The sequence below is a fragment of the Lagenorhynchus albirostris genome, chromosome 11, assembly GCF_949774975.1.
Source record: "Lagenorhynchus albirostris chromosome 11, mLagAlb1.1, whole genome shotgun sequence".
NCBI classification, from domain to species: Eukaryota; Metazoa; Chordata; class Mammalia; order Artiodactyla; family Delphinidae; genus Lagenorhynchus; species Lagenorhynchus albirostris.
The window spans coordinates 63,804,901-63,820,598 of NC_083105.1; the positions used below are offsets into that span (position 1 = coordinate 63,804,901).

At 44.8% G+C, this 15,698-nt stretch overlaps 1 protein-coding gene across 1 annotated transcript; it reads left to right on the forward strand.

Moving 5' to 3' along the window:
* The first annotated feature begins 1,860 nt into the window (after nt 1-1,860).
* On the forward strand, nt 1,861-5,917 carry LOC132529605 (tubulin alpha-1B chain). The gene is made up of 4 exons (XM_060166326.1): nt 1,861-2,034; nt 3,642-3,864; nt 4,007-4,155; nt 4,753-5,917. The coding sequence occupies exons 1-4, from the start codon at nt 2,032-2,034 to the stop codon at nt 5,731-5,733; spliced, it is 1,356 nt and encodes a 451-aa protein (XP_060022309.1). The 5' UTR covers nt 1,861-2,031; the 3' UTR covers nt 5,734-5,917.
* The last annotated feature ends 9,781 nt before the right edge of the window (nt 5,918-15,698 follow it).

Consider the following 15,698-nt stretch of genomic DNA (forward strand, 5'->3'; position numbering starts at 1 on the left):
GACGCGCAGGCTCAGCGGCCATGGCTCACGGACCCAGCCGTTCCGCGGCATGTGGGATCTTCCCGGACCGGGGCACGAACCCGTGTCCCCTGCATCGGCAGGTGGGCTCTCAACCACTGCGCCACCAGGGAAGCCCTAGAGTTGGTTTTCTTTTAATTTATTTATTTTTAATTTTTATTTTATTTATTTTTGGCTGCGTTGGGTCTTCCTTGCTGTGCGCGGGCTTTCTCTAGTTGCGGCGAGCAGGGGCTGCTCTTCATTGTGGTGCACGGGTTTTTCTTTGCGGTGGCTTTTCTTGTTGCGGAGCACGGGCTCTAGGCGCGCAGGCTTCAGTAGTTGTGGATCGCAGTCTCCAGAGCGCAGGCTCAGTAGTTGTGGCACACGGGCTTAGTCGCTCCGCGGCATGTGGGATCTTCCTGGACCAGAGCTTGAACCCATGTCCCCTGCATTGGCAGGCGGATTCTTAACCACTGCGCCACCAGGGAAGCCCCGTTTAAGGAAAGGTCTTGATCAAAAGGGGTAAATGTGAACATAAATAAAGGAAACTTCATTTTAAATGGAGTCAGGAAGCCCTAAAGGGGGGACTCTCAATACAGGTAGCACCAGTTGCAGTCTGCATAATCAGCAGGAAGATAAGAATGTTACTTTTCTTCTGGTACAAGGGAGGACATTTTCACATAGGAATTTCACTTCCTGCTTTTAAAAGAAGGAAGATCCCTCCCAACTCCAGCAACAACACTCTAACCACCACTTGCAGCCAGAGAGAAACTGCCACAATCTTGAACTCTCATTCTTCTCCAGAGAACTTTTCTTCAAACGGTCCCCCCGCAATTTCCTCCTAAAATCTAATAAAAGCAAGTCACTCTCCTTTGTTCTCTGGATTTGCCTATGATTCCCCGTTGCTTGCTTGTCCCGAATTGTGATTCTCTGCTATTCCTGAATAAACCCACCTTGCTGGTAAAATAACTGGTTGCTTTATTTTTGAGGGTAACAATGTATATAAATATAAAATCACTATGTTGTACACTTGAAAGTAATGTAACATTGTCAATTATGCTTCAATTTAAAAACGTTTTACAAAACTCTAAATAGCACAAGGAATCCCTACTTCCTAAATATCCTTCAGGATCAAACAGTTTCCTCCCTCTCCAAGTTTCTGTCCTTACTCCTTCAATTCAGCTACCAAATTTGAAATGCGTCTTTAAATCTCTCTTTCTAAAAGACCCGAGAGCTGTTTCATAAAGTTGGTTGGTTTAGGTCTAAAAATGGGGCCTACCCTACCCTTTTAACAGCTTAGATGTTCAGTGCTTAGGTGCTTACCCTTTGAAAGACTGAAATACTGTTTGGTAGCTTTAGTTTAAATAACAAGTAAACCAAATAGAACTATTTTTTCTAAACCTTGCTCCTCCACATTATCAGGTAAATGCTTTCTGTACTGCCTTTAAAGGAACTGGGAAGAGAAAAACAAAATTCATTGACAAATGGTGACAACGTGAAAATAATCAGCTGAGCTATCTGGACCAGAAGTTTCTCCATTTCATGGTGCTTCATCTTTAAAACTGTGTGGACTTCTTCAATCTTAGGATTCGTCCAAATTAAAGCAATCGAGCCCCCATTCCCATGTTGGTTTCTTCCGAACCTGCGCCCCATCCCCCATCCCCACCCCCACCCCCGCCCCCGCCCCCGCCCCGGCCCTGGCGGTCATGCGCCAAAGACTGCAGCACCGGAGCTCACGGCCCGCAGGCGCGGCGGACCCCGCCCCGCACGCCCGGCGCGGGGAAGGGCTCGGGGCCAGGAGCCCGCCTCTGCGGCGGCCGAGCCGGGAGCCGAGTGGGTACGCCGGACCAGGGGAGGGGCCTGCGGCCATGGCACCGCCTGTGCCCGCCAGCCCCTCCCCGGACCGTTACTTAAGTGGCTCCCGCACCGCCCCCACTTCAGTGCGTTACTTACCTCGACTCTTAGCTTGTCGAGGACGGTAACCGGGACCCGGTGTCTACTCCTGTTGCCTGCGCCTGCTGACCCGTAGCCACGATGGTGAGTGGACCGCCGGCCTCGCTCGGGAAAACGGGGAAAAGCGAGCCCGGGGGAGCGCGGAGGGCCTCTAGCTAGAGAGGGCTGGCGCCACCGCTGTTCATTTGGAGGGCGAAGAGCAAGGCGAGGGCCGAGGATTAGAGTAGATAGATCCCGTTTGTGGAGAACGGGTGGGGCCCGGGAAGAGGGAACGGAGGGAGCTCACCGCCTTTTTTTCTGGGATTCTGGAAGGGGATGGTGGGACACTAGCTCTCCTTCACCGTGGTTGGGGCTCTCATTTACCCCTTAACTCCTGGGCGTGGTGCCCTGAAGACTGCATTCTTTTCCCGCGCGTTCCTATCCCCCTCTTCCCCCCAGCCTTTGGCGAGCGCGCGCGCGGCTCTCCCCGCCCTCACTTCCTCCTCAGCACGAAAAGCGGAGGCGGGAAGGAGCTGGACACAAAAGCGCACGCGCGACCGTTACCTTCCCGCTAGGGAGTGGACGGGAGCCCGCCACTGCAGTGCGCACGCGCGCTGCAGGTCTATGGCTGGAGGGCGTGTCTCCTGTTACCCAGAGTTCTTTCTTTTAAAAAATAAAATCAGTAAGATGAATGTGGAGAAGGACTCCTTATCGGTGTACTGCGCTACGCCAGTGTATTAGGGCAGCTAGCTCCCAACAGCCTGTAGAGGCCATCTGTCCCTCCCTGCCCTCTGCTGTGTTAGGAATGCGTGTGGGAGCAGGTGGTAGCGGTGAGGGGTTTTGAGGGAACGGAAATCGGATCTTGGTCCAGATCTGGGCCGCCGATAATCCCCTGCTGCGTCCTGACACATGTGGAGGTGCTGGACGGAACTCAATGCCTACGGGAAGCGGAGGATGGTTGGGCATGGCTGCGCCTCTGCAGACGTGGCTGTTGAGAGGCTCTGCAGCTGCGCGGCTCCAGGAACCGAGGGGGGGAGGGCGCGGGCGCGCGCACCCGGAATTGCTCATTCATCCTTTGCCGCAGAGCCCCACCCCTCGTCTCTGCAGCCAGACATTTCCTCTGCACTCTTCTGGCCACGTGCTTCCCGTGTTGGGAGCTGCCCAGAAATCTGGCCACCTACTCTAAAATGGGATTCTGGGGCCTGAGCGCTAGATGGATGACCTCCTCCGTATCTTGATCCTCCAAAGGAGGAAGCAATGACTAAGGTCTGTTCTTGGTCTGGAAAGAGGCCTTCCCCATTTAGAGGGGAAGAGGAAATTAATTAAAACTAATGGAGATAAAAAGTATAGTCCTTCTCCTCTAGATTAAGAAAAAAAGCATTACACTGTAATTCGTTTTTAAAGGAAATTTGTAAGATTGTTTCCATAAACATTTTGTTCTGCTTCACAGTCACCACTAATTGGGTTTTGTTTTGTTTTGTGCGGTACGCTGATCTCACTGTTGTGGCCTCTCCCGTTGCGGAGCACAGGCTCCGGACACGCAGGGTCAGTGGCCATGGCTCACGGGCCCAGCCGCTCCGCGGCATGTGGGATCTTCCCGGACCAGGATACGAACCCGTGTACCCTGCATCGCAGGCGGACTCTCAACCACTGCGCCACCAGGGAAGCCCCACAAATTGGTTTTTAATGTTTCTTTTTTCTCCCTCTCACAGCGTGAGTGCATCTCCATCCACGTTGGCCAGGCTGGTGTCCAGATCGGCAATGCCTGCTGGGAGCTCTACTGCCTGGAACACGGCATCCAGCCTGATGGCCAAATGCCAAGTGACAAGACTATTGGGGGAGGAGATGACTCCTTCAACACCTTCTTCAGTGAGACAGGCGCTGGCAAACATGTGCCCAGGGCAGTGTTTGTAGACCTGGAACCCACGGTCATTGGTGAGTTGACCTCAGTAACCCCAATGAGATCCTGGGGGTCTGGGACAGAAGGTGTGTCCTGGGGGCTCCTTTGATGCCCTGCGGTCGAGCAGACTTGTGCAGGTTGTTAGTGATGGGTGGCTGCTTCGTTTTCCTTTTCCAGATGAAGTTCGCACTGGCACCTACCGCCAGCTCTTCCACCCCGAGCAGCTCATCACAGGCAAGGAAGATGCTGCCAATAACTATGCCCGAGGTCACTACACCATTGGCAAGGAGATCATTGACCTCGTCTTGGACCGAATTCGGAAACTGGTATGTTTATTCTCAAGAATAAAGTAAATTAATGAATCTAAGGGAGATATTTGAAGTGTGCTCTTTTTTTCAAATACAGAATTGAAATGTAATAAAGAGTGAGGTTAATCCTTTAAAGTTTTTTTTAAGTTCAATTAAAATATGAACTTTTTTTTTTTTTTTTTTTTTTTTTTTTTTTTTGTGGTACGCGGGCCTCTCACTGCTGTGGCCTCTCCCATTGCGGAGCACAGGCTCCGGACGCGCAGGCTCAGCGGCCATGGCTCACGGGCCCAGCCGCTCCGCGGCATGTGGGATCTTCCCGGACCAGGGCACGAACCCGTGTCCCCTGCCTCGGCAGGCGGACTCTGAACCACCGTGCCACCAGGGAAGCCCAAAATATGAACTATTGATGTCATTTTATAAACATTAATGGAGATATTTTAATAAAGAAATGCTGAGTAATTTAAGGAAGGTCTACATTTTTAAAAAAGTGTTTCTTGTCAGAATACAACCTAAGTCTTTGGAGTTAATATGAAAAGTGAAAATACTTACTATGATTACTGTGAGGGTATCACAAAGAGCAATAACTATGTTTTTTCTATTCTTCTTTTGTAACAGGCTGACCAGTGCACAGGTCTTCAGGGCTTCTTGGTTTTCCACAGCTTTGGTGGGGGAACTGGTTCCGGGTTCACCTCCCTGCTGATGGAACGTCTCTCTGTCGATTATGGCAAGAAGTCCAAGCTGGAGTTCTCCATTTACCCAGCCCCTCAGGTTTCCACAGCTGTAGTTGAGCCCTACAACTCCATTCTCACCACCCACACCACCCTGGAGCACTCTGATTGTGCCTTCATGGTAGACAATGAGGCCATCTATGACATCTGTCGTAGAAACCTCGATATTGAGCGCCCAACCTACACAAATCTTAACCGCCTTATTAGCCAGATTGTGTCCTCCATCACCGCTTCCCTGCGATTTGATGGAGCCCTGAATGTTGATCTGACAGAATTCCAGACCAACCTGGTGCCCTATCCTCGCATCCACTTCCCTCTGGCCACATATGCCCCTGTCATCTCTGCTGAGAAAGCCTACCATGAACAGCTTTCTGTAGCAGAGATCACCAATGCTTGCTTTGAGCCAGCCAACCAGATGGTGAAATGCGACCCTCGCCATGGTAAATACATGGCTTGCTGCCTGTTGTACCGTGGCGATGTGGTTCCCAAAGATGTCAATGCTGCCATTGCCACCATCAAGACCAAGCGCAGCATCCAGTTTGTGGACTGGTGCCCCACTGGCTTCAAGGTTGGCATTAATTACCAGCCTCCCACTGTGGTACCTGGTGGAGACCTGGCCAAAGTACAGCGAGCTGTGTGCATGCTGAGCAACACCACAGCCATCGCTGAGGCCTGGGCTCGCCTGGACCATAAGTTTGACCTGATGTATGCCAAGCGTGCCTTTGTTCACTGGTACGTGGGTGAGGGCATGGAGGAAGGAGAGTTTTCTGAGGCCCGTGAGGACATGGCTGCCCTTGAGAAGGATTATGAGGAGGTTGGTGTGGATTCTGTTGAAGGAGAGGGAGAGGAAGAAGGAGAGGAATACTAATTACCGTTGCTTTCAGCCCTGCAGCATGTCATATGCAGAACTTCAGCTTCAGCATTAGCTGACGGGAGTAAAAGCTTTCTGACTAGATTGTCTTAACTTTCAGCTGTGATCATGTATTGCTTTTCCATGTGTACCTGTAAGATTTTTCTGTCATGTGTGAAAAGTAAAGGCTTTAAGAAAGAAAGTTCTGTTCTTCTAAATTGGTTTCTCCAATTCAAGATGTGCTACCACTGCTACACCTGAAAGTCTCTGCAACAGGGTGATTAATATCAAGGATTTCACTCTAGAAATCTCTATGGGGGGAAGGAGCACATTGGTCTGGAAAAACAGAAGAGCTGGATTCTGAAACTGGTCTGTTAACTTCATCTTAACCACCTTAACCAAGATTCTTTGTTTTCAGATGTACACCTAATTTTTAAAAAAATTTTTATTGGAGTATAGTTTATTTACAATGTTGTGTTTCAGGTGTATAGCACAGTGAATCACTTATACATACATCCACTCTTGGATCAACCAGTGTTGAAATCAAGGTCAGGGGACTTGGGAAGATGTAAATTCAGATGAGAGTGGTTTTGCTAATCTAGATCTTGAAGTTACTGGGTAATTACAAGTTAGGTATGGGAAGTAATTTTTAATATGCTACAAATACTGCTGTTTAAAGAGGCCTGCTAACCTATCAGTGGAACAAAAAAATCTTAGTGACCCTTGAACAGGTAAACATCAGGCTGGAGAATATTTGAGCAGGAAGATGTAAAAGCTGTTTCCCGCCTGTAGGGAGGATGGGAGAAGAAAAGTTGCAGGATCAGAATGCTGGTGATCAAAAATCCTAGTGTAGAAAAAAGGGAGTAAGCTATGTGCACGTGTGGGAAAGCGGCTGAGTGGGGGCTTTACAAGGGATGAAATGGCAACATTCGCAAAGGTTAGGATAAAAGTTTACAAATTATAGCACTTGGCATAGTTTACATTCTTTCCAGTATATAGTTTGGCTACATCTAACGTTGACTATAGAGATAGGTTAAATCCTCTGCATCTCATTTGCTTCCAAGAAGATGTACATTTCAAATTCAGGAAGCACAGGGATTACTAAGGTCTGAAGACATTGATGTTTTGGTTTAAGAGTAGAGAAGACCAAAATTTTATCAGTTTTTTCCCTAGTCCATAAATCCTATAGACTTAAAAATAGCTGTCCTCAACTGAAAAAATCAGTCTATAGACATTTCAGAGAGAAAGCTCAGTTGGGTGGCACAGCAACACCCATATAGCCAGATACGGCAGATCCCAGGGCTTTAAAGCACTGAGGGAAATCCTAACGGAATTAGTGACCAAATGCGGTTAGGATTTTGAGTTATTGTTAAACTCTCAGACCATCTTGAGAGATGACTAGAGAACCTTTGGGAAGTCGTTCTGTTCTTTTCTGCAATACAAGAAGGAAAGATAACTAGGCTGGAGCCTGGGAAATGAAATTACAGAGAAGAGCTTTTCAGGAAAAGCACACTAGGTATCCAGTGTGCCATGGTGCTTTTTTTTTTTTTAGGAGTTCTGAGGCGCAAGGCAGGGGCAGGATAGAGAAGAAGCCAGGGTTTCAACTATATCTAATGTTTTATTTTTATTTCTTTGTTTTTGTTTGGGGGGAGGGGTGTTTGTATTTTTAAGAAAAGATCTGTAGTAAATAAAGCGTTATGACTGCTTGGGTGGTAGGTACATAGGTGTTTTCAATGCCGTTATCTATTGCCCCAAAACTTTGTGGCTTAATGTATGTTTAAAAAAGAAAAAACTATATATAAAACCTCATGCAGTTGCTGAGGGTCAGGAATTCAGGAGCACCTTAGCTGGATGGTCGTGACTCAGGATTTCTCGTAAGGTTTCAGTAAAGATGTTGACTGAGGGTACAGTTATCTGAATGCTTGATTGGAGCTGGAGGTTTGGTTCACATGCCAGGCAAGTTGGTGCTGGTTGTTGGCAGGTCGCCTTAGTTCACCACATGGACCTCTCCATAGGACTGCTTGAGTGTCCTCATGACATGGTAGCAGTGTTCCCCCAGAGTGAGCTAAGAGAAGGTAAGTTGAATACCACAAAGTCTTATGACCTGACCTCGAAAGTCACACTCATTTCTACAATATCCTATTTGTAACACATGTCAGTCCTGTTCAGTGTGGGAGGAAACTACACAATGATAGGAGGCAAGGATCAATGGGAGTTATATACAAAACCCTAAGGGTTAATGTTTCTATCAAATAGAATACCAATTATATTATCCTTTTTTCCTGTATGCTTGAAATATTTCATTTTTTTAAAAGAGAGGAAACCTATAGAGGGAAGGGATTTTCCATTTTCTACAATTCAAACTCCAATTTCAGTGTCTTTGCTTGTTTTTTAGAACAGACACCTACCTACACTCCGAAACTATCCAGTCCCCTTTATACCCTAGTTATTTGGTTGTTGATTTGACTTGCTGCTCAAATTCAGTATTTCCCTCTGTCCCCTCTGTTCCCAATCTTATAGGTCAAGATGATAACTAGCAGGTACTAGTAGTCAAAGCCTTTGGTAATATGAGATACTAAGTGTGGGACATGGGGGTGGGAAATGGTTATATTGAAATGCTGAGGCAACCAGGAAATGCCATCAAGCATTCCTTTGGTGGGGGGATTGGGAGTCGCCCCAGCAGCAATCGCAGTGCCTGGTAAGGTTTAGGGCTCACAGAGTAATGGAAGTAAAAATAAATAATGATTATTTCACTCAAGCCAGATTCTTTATTGCTCTCTTTAATATAAACAGCAAACTGGGGTTTTGTAAAACACATTCACTTTCTTTCCAGGCCCAAGTCTTTTAGCACCCTCAGAAATTGAGCCTCAGGGTAGAGAGGCCTTGGAAACAGATTGACTGAGACACTTGATTCCTTGTTCTGTCACTAGTCAGGCTCTCTGAACCTTCTGGGCCTATTTCCCCTTTTGCACTATAGAGTTCCATCCTGTCTTTCTCCAGGTGTGTGGGGAGTTGAGGGGTGGCAAATAGGGCAATCAAGTCTGGAAGGACTTGTAAGCTTAGAGTTGTGTGTCCAAGCTTGGGAAGTGAGGGGCAGGGGTACCTCAGGACCTGACAGCTCTGCTCAGCAGGACACCAGAGCTACTGCCAAGGAAGAATGAACCATTTATTTAGAAAAGAAATAGAAGTAAAGCCCAAGAAGGATTTACTTAGAGGTGGTGAGGGTGATGATACTGATAATAAAGATTATTAACCTTAACAACATCAACAGCTTCAATTTACACCCACCCACATTTAAAAAGTTTTTTTAATTAACTTATAATTATTTATTTTTGGTTGCATTGGGTCTTCATAGCTACGTGTGGGCTTTCTCTAGTTGTGTCGAGCAGGGGCTGCTCTTCGTTGTGGTACGCGGGCTTCTCATTGCGGTGGCTTCTCGTTGCGGAGCACAGGCTCTAGGCGCGTGGGCTTCAGTAGTTGTGGCATGCAGGCTCAGTAGTTGTGGCTCGCAGGCTCTAGAGCACAGGCTCAGTAGGTGTGGTACACAGGCTTAGTTGCTCTACGGCATGTGGGATCTTCCCAGACCAGGGCTCGAACCCATGTCGCCTGCACTGGCAGGCAGATTCTTAACCACCGTGCCACCAGGGAAGTCCACATTTTACAAAATTTTAACACCATAATATAATGCTTAAGTGCCTTCACAACCCACCATTCTCAACCTCACTGAGGTGACCTTAAAATGGGAGGAGCCCACTTCGTTTTTTACAGAGGACAGATTCAGTTGGCGGGGAAGAAGGGAAGTGATACCACAGCCCTGGTCCTACCTTGTAGGACCAGTTTCCTTAAATATTACCTGCCAAAAAGTCACAAGAAATAGGGGTCTTTTAGCCCTGTGGAGGACCAGGGCTATGATTTAGGGACATGCTCAGATTAAGAGTTTGAGGGAGGGAGGAGAGAGATGCCATTTTCCCCTCCCAGTCCCATCAAATTCCTGGCAAATTCCTTAATGCCCTGCAGATGGCACCACCGACAAGGAGTTCTCTGCCCAGAAAAGTCAAGCTCAGATTTGTGAACTCTGCTCTCCCTGTCACTTTGGAGCTGAGCCTAAAAGATACACCACAAACAGGAAGTGACTGACCTGGCATTCCTGGCATTCAAGGGCTTGTCACTTTTTTGTTCTGTCCATTCCTGGAGGCAGCTGAGTCTCCTGCTAGGTCACTGTGAATCAGTCAGCCACAGGAATCCCCACACTGCTGGAGCTCTTGACTTCAGCTCCTGCCTCTAGGGTGCTTCCCAGGGTGGAATGAGTTTAAAAATATGGCCTTGGGGTCAACATGTAATAATGGAGGAGCATGTTGCCAGATCAAACTGAACTCAATACTGATACAAAATTAATAACCACCTGATGATGTGGACATCATCATGTAGATACTGATATCACTGTTTCAGGGGCCAGCTTCTTCCTCTCTGCCAAAATAAATACCCTACCCCACCCATCCATCCCTCAACTGACCAACCCATCTCCCAACTGACAGCCTGCTGTATGTTACTGTGTCCAGCAGTGATGGAATTAAGCCCATCACCTCATTCCTGGGGCCTTCGAACACTCTTCTCTTCTCTCTGCCTATAATACCTTTTACAACCGTAACTGATCCCACCACTTTTGCCCAGTTAACTCATACTCTCTTCCTTTGATGATGAAAACCCAAGTGTCTCCTATTCAAGGCCTTGAAGGCTAGGTAAGACTAGGTCAGATTCTCGATTATATATTTTCATAGTCTAAGAATTAATTTTGAGCAAAAGCAGATTCATACTTTTAACTCTGAAGGCTAGAGGTGACTGTCCCTATGCTACCTTCCTTTTTTCCCCAGACCCAAAGATTTAAGATGCCTCAGGAAGACACTATAGGGTGGACAGTGATATCAAATGGAGGTAGAAGGGAAAGCTGCTGTTCTGTTCTAAAGATTCTTCATAAATAATATCCTTCAGGGACTTCCCTGGTGGTCCAGTGGCTAAGACAGCATGCTCCCAATGCAGGGGGCCCGGGTTTGATCCCTGGTCAGAGAAGTAGATCCCACATGCCACAAATAAGAGTTTGTGTGCCGCAACTAAAAGACCCCACATGCTTCAACAAAGATCCCACAAGACGCAACCTAGACCCAGGGCAGCCAAATAAATATTTTTTAAAAAAAGTTCTTCAGCCTGTCTCTGGCCCAGCTTTAAGGTCTCAGCTCTAATGTCTCATGGTACTAGCATGCAGGAACTGCTACTGGCTCACATTGATCAAATGCATGTGTGCCATGAGTGAAGGTGTGACCCAGCTGCCAGAACAGGCTGATGTCACCTTAGACATTCCTTCTATACAACACTGTGTAAAGCTAGGCAAGTGAGCGTTCCCACTATCCTCTTCACTGGTCACCCTACTATGCAAATTGTTACCCGGTTCTGGGCACCTCAAGAAGGATATGGACAGACAAGCGAGTTTCCTCCAAGGGGTAAGTAGAATGGCAAGGGGTACTGGGTAAAGCAACTCAGAGAAATGAGGATGTTTAGATTACAAGAGAAACCCATGAAGAGCTGTTGTCCAGAAATGGCAGCAGACTCATTCCTTAAAACCCAGAAAGCACAGTAAAGGATGAGGAAGAACGTTGCAGCTCACTTTGTAACAATTAGCTAGGCCCAACAATGGACCACAGCGCCATCCACGTCATGAAGGACAAACAGGCAGAACTGAAGACTTCTAGTATCCTTCTAAGATTCCCAGAGTCTAAGATTTCACAAATTTTCCTGGTGTCTCAAGCCAATCTTTAATTATGACTATTTTCTCAAGTATTTTTGGAGAAGTCAGAGATAGGTAGGAACAAAGGAACAGAATCTCTCAAAACATGTTTCTTAAACCCTTTCCCTCACCCCTGCCAACAACAAAAACAACAAAAGTTCTCAGACCCAGAGAGGCCTTGCCTAATGGGAACCTCTGGTTTTCTGGCTTCCCTGGCAACCTAGACAAGAGGGCAATTCCAAAGTTGCTGGTCTATTTCTAGGAATTAGTCCAATTTCCATCAGAGATAAGGAAGAAGGTTTATAGCCTGTCTTAGTTTGGACTGCTATAACAAAACACCATAGATCAGATAGTGTAAACAACAAACATTTATTTCTCAAAGACTTGGAGACTGGTAAATTCAAGATCAAGGTGCTAGCAGATTCAGTGTCAAGTGAGAGCCCTCTTCCTGGCTTACAGATGGCTGGCGGTCTTCTTGCTGCGTCCTCATGTGGAGAAGAGAAAAAACTTTACTCCCTTCCTCTTCTTATAAAGATGATAATCCCAGGACTTCCCTCATGATCCAGTGGTTAAGACTCCACACTCCCAATGCAGGGGGCACGGGTTCAAGCCCTGGTGGGAGATCTTGCAGCAGTGGCTGCCCCCCCCAAAAAAAGATAATCCCATCATGAGGGCTGTACCTCTTGACCTCATCTAAACCTGATTACCTCCCAAAGGCCTCACCTCCTAATACATCACATTGAGGGTTACAGTTTTAACATATAAATTTTGGGGGGACATATTCAGTCCATGGTATTCTTAGAGTGAGCAGGAATTTTTCCGTATTTATTGTGTTTTCTGTGGGAAAATTAGGACATGTAGGTAAGCAAAGAGAAAATGAAAATAACCTATAATCTGAATGAAAAGTTTTTGAAGTTTTCATTTAAAGAAAAGAGCAACTTTTCCTAATGCCCCTTTCTGTCCCTCTCCCATCCCAGTCACCTGTGGGATGGGTGGCCCTGGACCTTCTGTCTGCTCCTCTCAAAGTGCTGTTCAGCAATAAGTCTTCATCATTTGGAAGCTCAAAGGTAGCCCCACAGGAAGGAGCAGAACAGTGAGCCCTCTAGATACAAATGGAAGGTACCAGGGTTATTGAGGATACTGAAGTTCAAGTTTTAGCCTTCTATTACACTAAGTATCTAAGCAGTAGAGTAATGAAGGGAATACAGAACTAGGGGGGTATATCTACTAAGAGGCAACTGCAGAATACTGGGAAAAAAGGAGGCTTTGGAGTCAGAGAGATCAAGTTCAAATCCCAGTTACACCACTTACTATTGTAGGTCCTTGTACAAGATACTTAATCTCTTTGAACTGTTTCCTCATCTATTAAAAAAAAAATAAAGTCTATTTTGTAGGATCCTTGTGACACCAAATAAACTAATCTTTGTAAAGTATCTGTTAATGCTTAGCACTTAGAGGAGGCTCAGTCTGGATTAGTTCCCTTCCCTGTGTTGCTTGAGGACATTGAAATTTACTCTCTACAGTCAAGATGGCCCCTTTCCTACTAAGAATAGGTAATTTATCTCCTGGACAGATCAAATCCACAAACATTCTTTCAAGTGTTCACTGGGAGAACTGCACTGGGTTAAGAACTGGTGTTGGAATGAAAGGGGTGAATTAGATGCCAAATACAGGTTTCCAACTCTCTAAGGGGAGAGGAAAGGAGAAAACACATAAATGGAGGTAAAGTTAAACAACACAAAAGATTTAAATAACACCTCAAGGTAATGAATGGTCCGAGACAGTGCATATATGTCTAACTGGTCACTGAACTATACAACTGGATGTTGCTTTGGGAGTTTAGATAAGGAGGAAATCCCTTCAAGAAAAGTTGGAAGAAAAGATATTTGGGTTGAGGCTTGGAAGTAGATAGGATTTGGACAAAGGGAGATTTGGTAAGTTTATTATTATTATTATTTACTTATTCAGATTGATTTCAATCTATTTTGTTAACCAGATTGTCTTTTTTTGAAATTTAATTTTATTTATTTTTTATACAGCAGGTTATTAGTTACCTATTTTATACATATTAGTGTATACATGTCAATCCCAATCTCCCAATTCATCCCACTACCACCACCACCACCACCATCCCCCTTAGCGTCCATACGTTTGTTCTCTACATCTGTGTCTCTATTTCTGCCTTGCAAACCGGTTCATCTGTACTGTTTTTCTAGATTCCACATATATGCGTTAATATGCAATATTTGTTTTTCTATTTCTGACTTACTGCACTCTGTATGACAGTCTCTAGGTCCATCCACATCTCTACAAATGACCCAATTTTGTTCCTTTTTATGGCTGAGTAATATTTCATTGTATATATATGTACTACATCTTCTTTATCCATTCATCTGTTGATGGGCATTTAGGTTGCTTCCATAACCTGGCTATTGAAAATAGTGCTGCAGTGAACATTGGGGTGCATGTGTCTTTTTGAATTATGGTTTTCTCTGGATATATGCCCAGTAGTGGGATTGCTGGATTATATGGTAATTCTATTTTTAGTTTTTTAAGGAACCTCCATACTGTTCTCCATAGTGGCTGTATCAATTTACATTCCCACCAACAGTGCAAGAGGGTTCCCTTTTCTCCACACCCTCTCCAGCATTTTGTTTGTAGATTTTCTGAAGATGCCCATTCTAACTGGTGTGAGGTGATACCTCATTGTAGTTTTGATTTGCATTTCTTTAATAATTAGTGATGTTGAGCAGCTTTTCATGTGCCTCTTGGCCATCTGTATGTCTTCTTTGGAGAAATGTCTATTTAGGTCTTCTGCCCATTTTTGGATAGGGTTGTTTGTTTTTTTAATATTGAGCTGCATGAGCTGTTTATATATTTTGGAGATTAATCCTTTGTCTGTTGATTCATTTGCAAATATTTTCTCCCATTCTTAGGGTTGTCTTTTCATCTTGTTTATAGTTTCCTTTGCTGTGCAAAAGCTTTTAAGTTTCATTAGGTCCCATTTGTTTATTTTTGTTTTTATTTCCATTACTCTAGGAGGTGGGTCAAAAAAGATCTTGCTGTGATTTATGTCAAAGAGTGTTCTTCCTATGTTTTCCTCTAAGAGTTTTATAGTGTCCAGTCTTACATTTAGGTCTTTAATCCATTTTGAGTTTATTTTTGTGTATGGTGTTAGGGAGTGTTCTAATTTCATTCTTTCGCATGTAGCTGTCCAGTTTTCCCAGCACCACTTATTGAAGAGACTGTCTTTTCTCCATAATATATCCTTGCCTCCTTTGTCATAGATTAGTTGACCATAGGTGTGTGGGTTTATCTCTGGGCTTTCTATCCTGTTCCATTGATCTATATTTCTGTTTTTGTGCCAGTACCATATTGTCTTGATTACTGTAGCTTTGTAGTATAGTCTGAAGTCAGGGAGTCTGATTCCTCCAGCTCCATTTTTTTCCCTCAAGATTGCTTTTGCTATTTGGGGTCTTTTGTGTCTCCATACAAATTTTAAGATTTTTTTGTTCTAGTTCTGTAAAAAATGCCATTTGATAGGGATTGCATTGAATTTGTAGATTGCTTTGGGTAGTATAGTCATTTTCACAATATTTATTCTTCCAATGCAAGAACATGGTATATCTCTCCATCTGTTTGTGTCATCTTTGATTTCTTTCATCAGGGTCTTATAGTTTTCTGAGTACAGGTCTTTTACCTCCTTAGGTAGGTTTTTTCCTAGGTATTTTATTCTTTTTGTTGCAGTGGTGAATGGGATTGTTTCCTTAATTTCTCTTTCTGATCTTTCGTTGTTAGTGTATAGGAATGCAAGAGATTTCTGTGCATTAATTTTGTATCCTGCAACTTTACGAGATTTGGTAAGTTTAAAAAGAGAATGTGTAGTGTCTTTTTGCATAGTGTTCTGAGTGGTAATTTAGTAAACAAAAGCTTTCACCAATTCTAGACATAGGCAATGGAAAAAAGTTATTGTGCTTCCCATGGATTTGTAAACAAGGACTCAAGGACCTGTGGGCAAATAAATCAGATTGCTGCTGGGCTCAAAACTACTTTCTCAAGGGAAGTCTTCTAGATTCTTTCTCTCAGTTCTGAGCTCAAGTTTGTCTTATACTATAAGGTCTCCAGTTTATTTGTTTATTGATATTTTGCCTCTTAAAGTTCACTTCAGTTGTACATTCTGGATGATGATAAGTCTCTAAGCAGA

Coding starts and splice junctions, on each gene's coding strand:
- LOC132529605 (XM_060166326.1), top strand. Junction 3,865..4,006: donor CCTGGAACCCACGGTCATTG/GTGAGTTGACCT, acceptor TTCCTTTTCCAG/ATGAAGTTCGCACTGGCACC. Junction 4,156..4,752: donor TGGACCGAATTCGGAAACTG/GTATGTTTATTC, acceptor CTTTTGTAACAG/GCTGACCAGTGCACAGGTCT.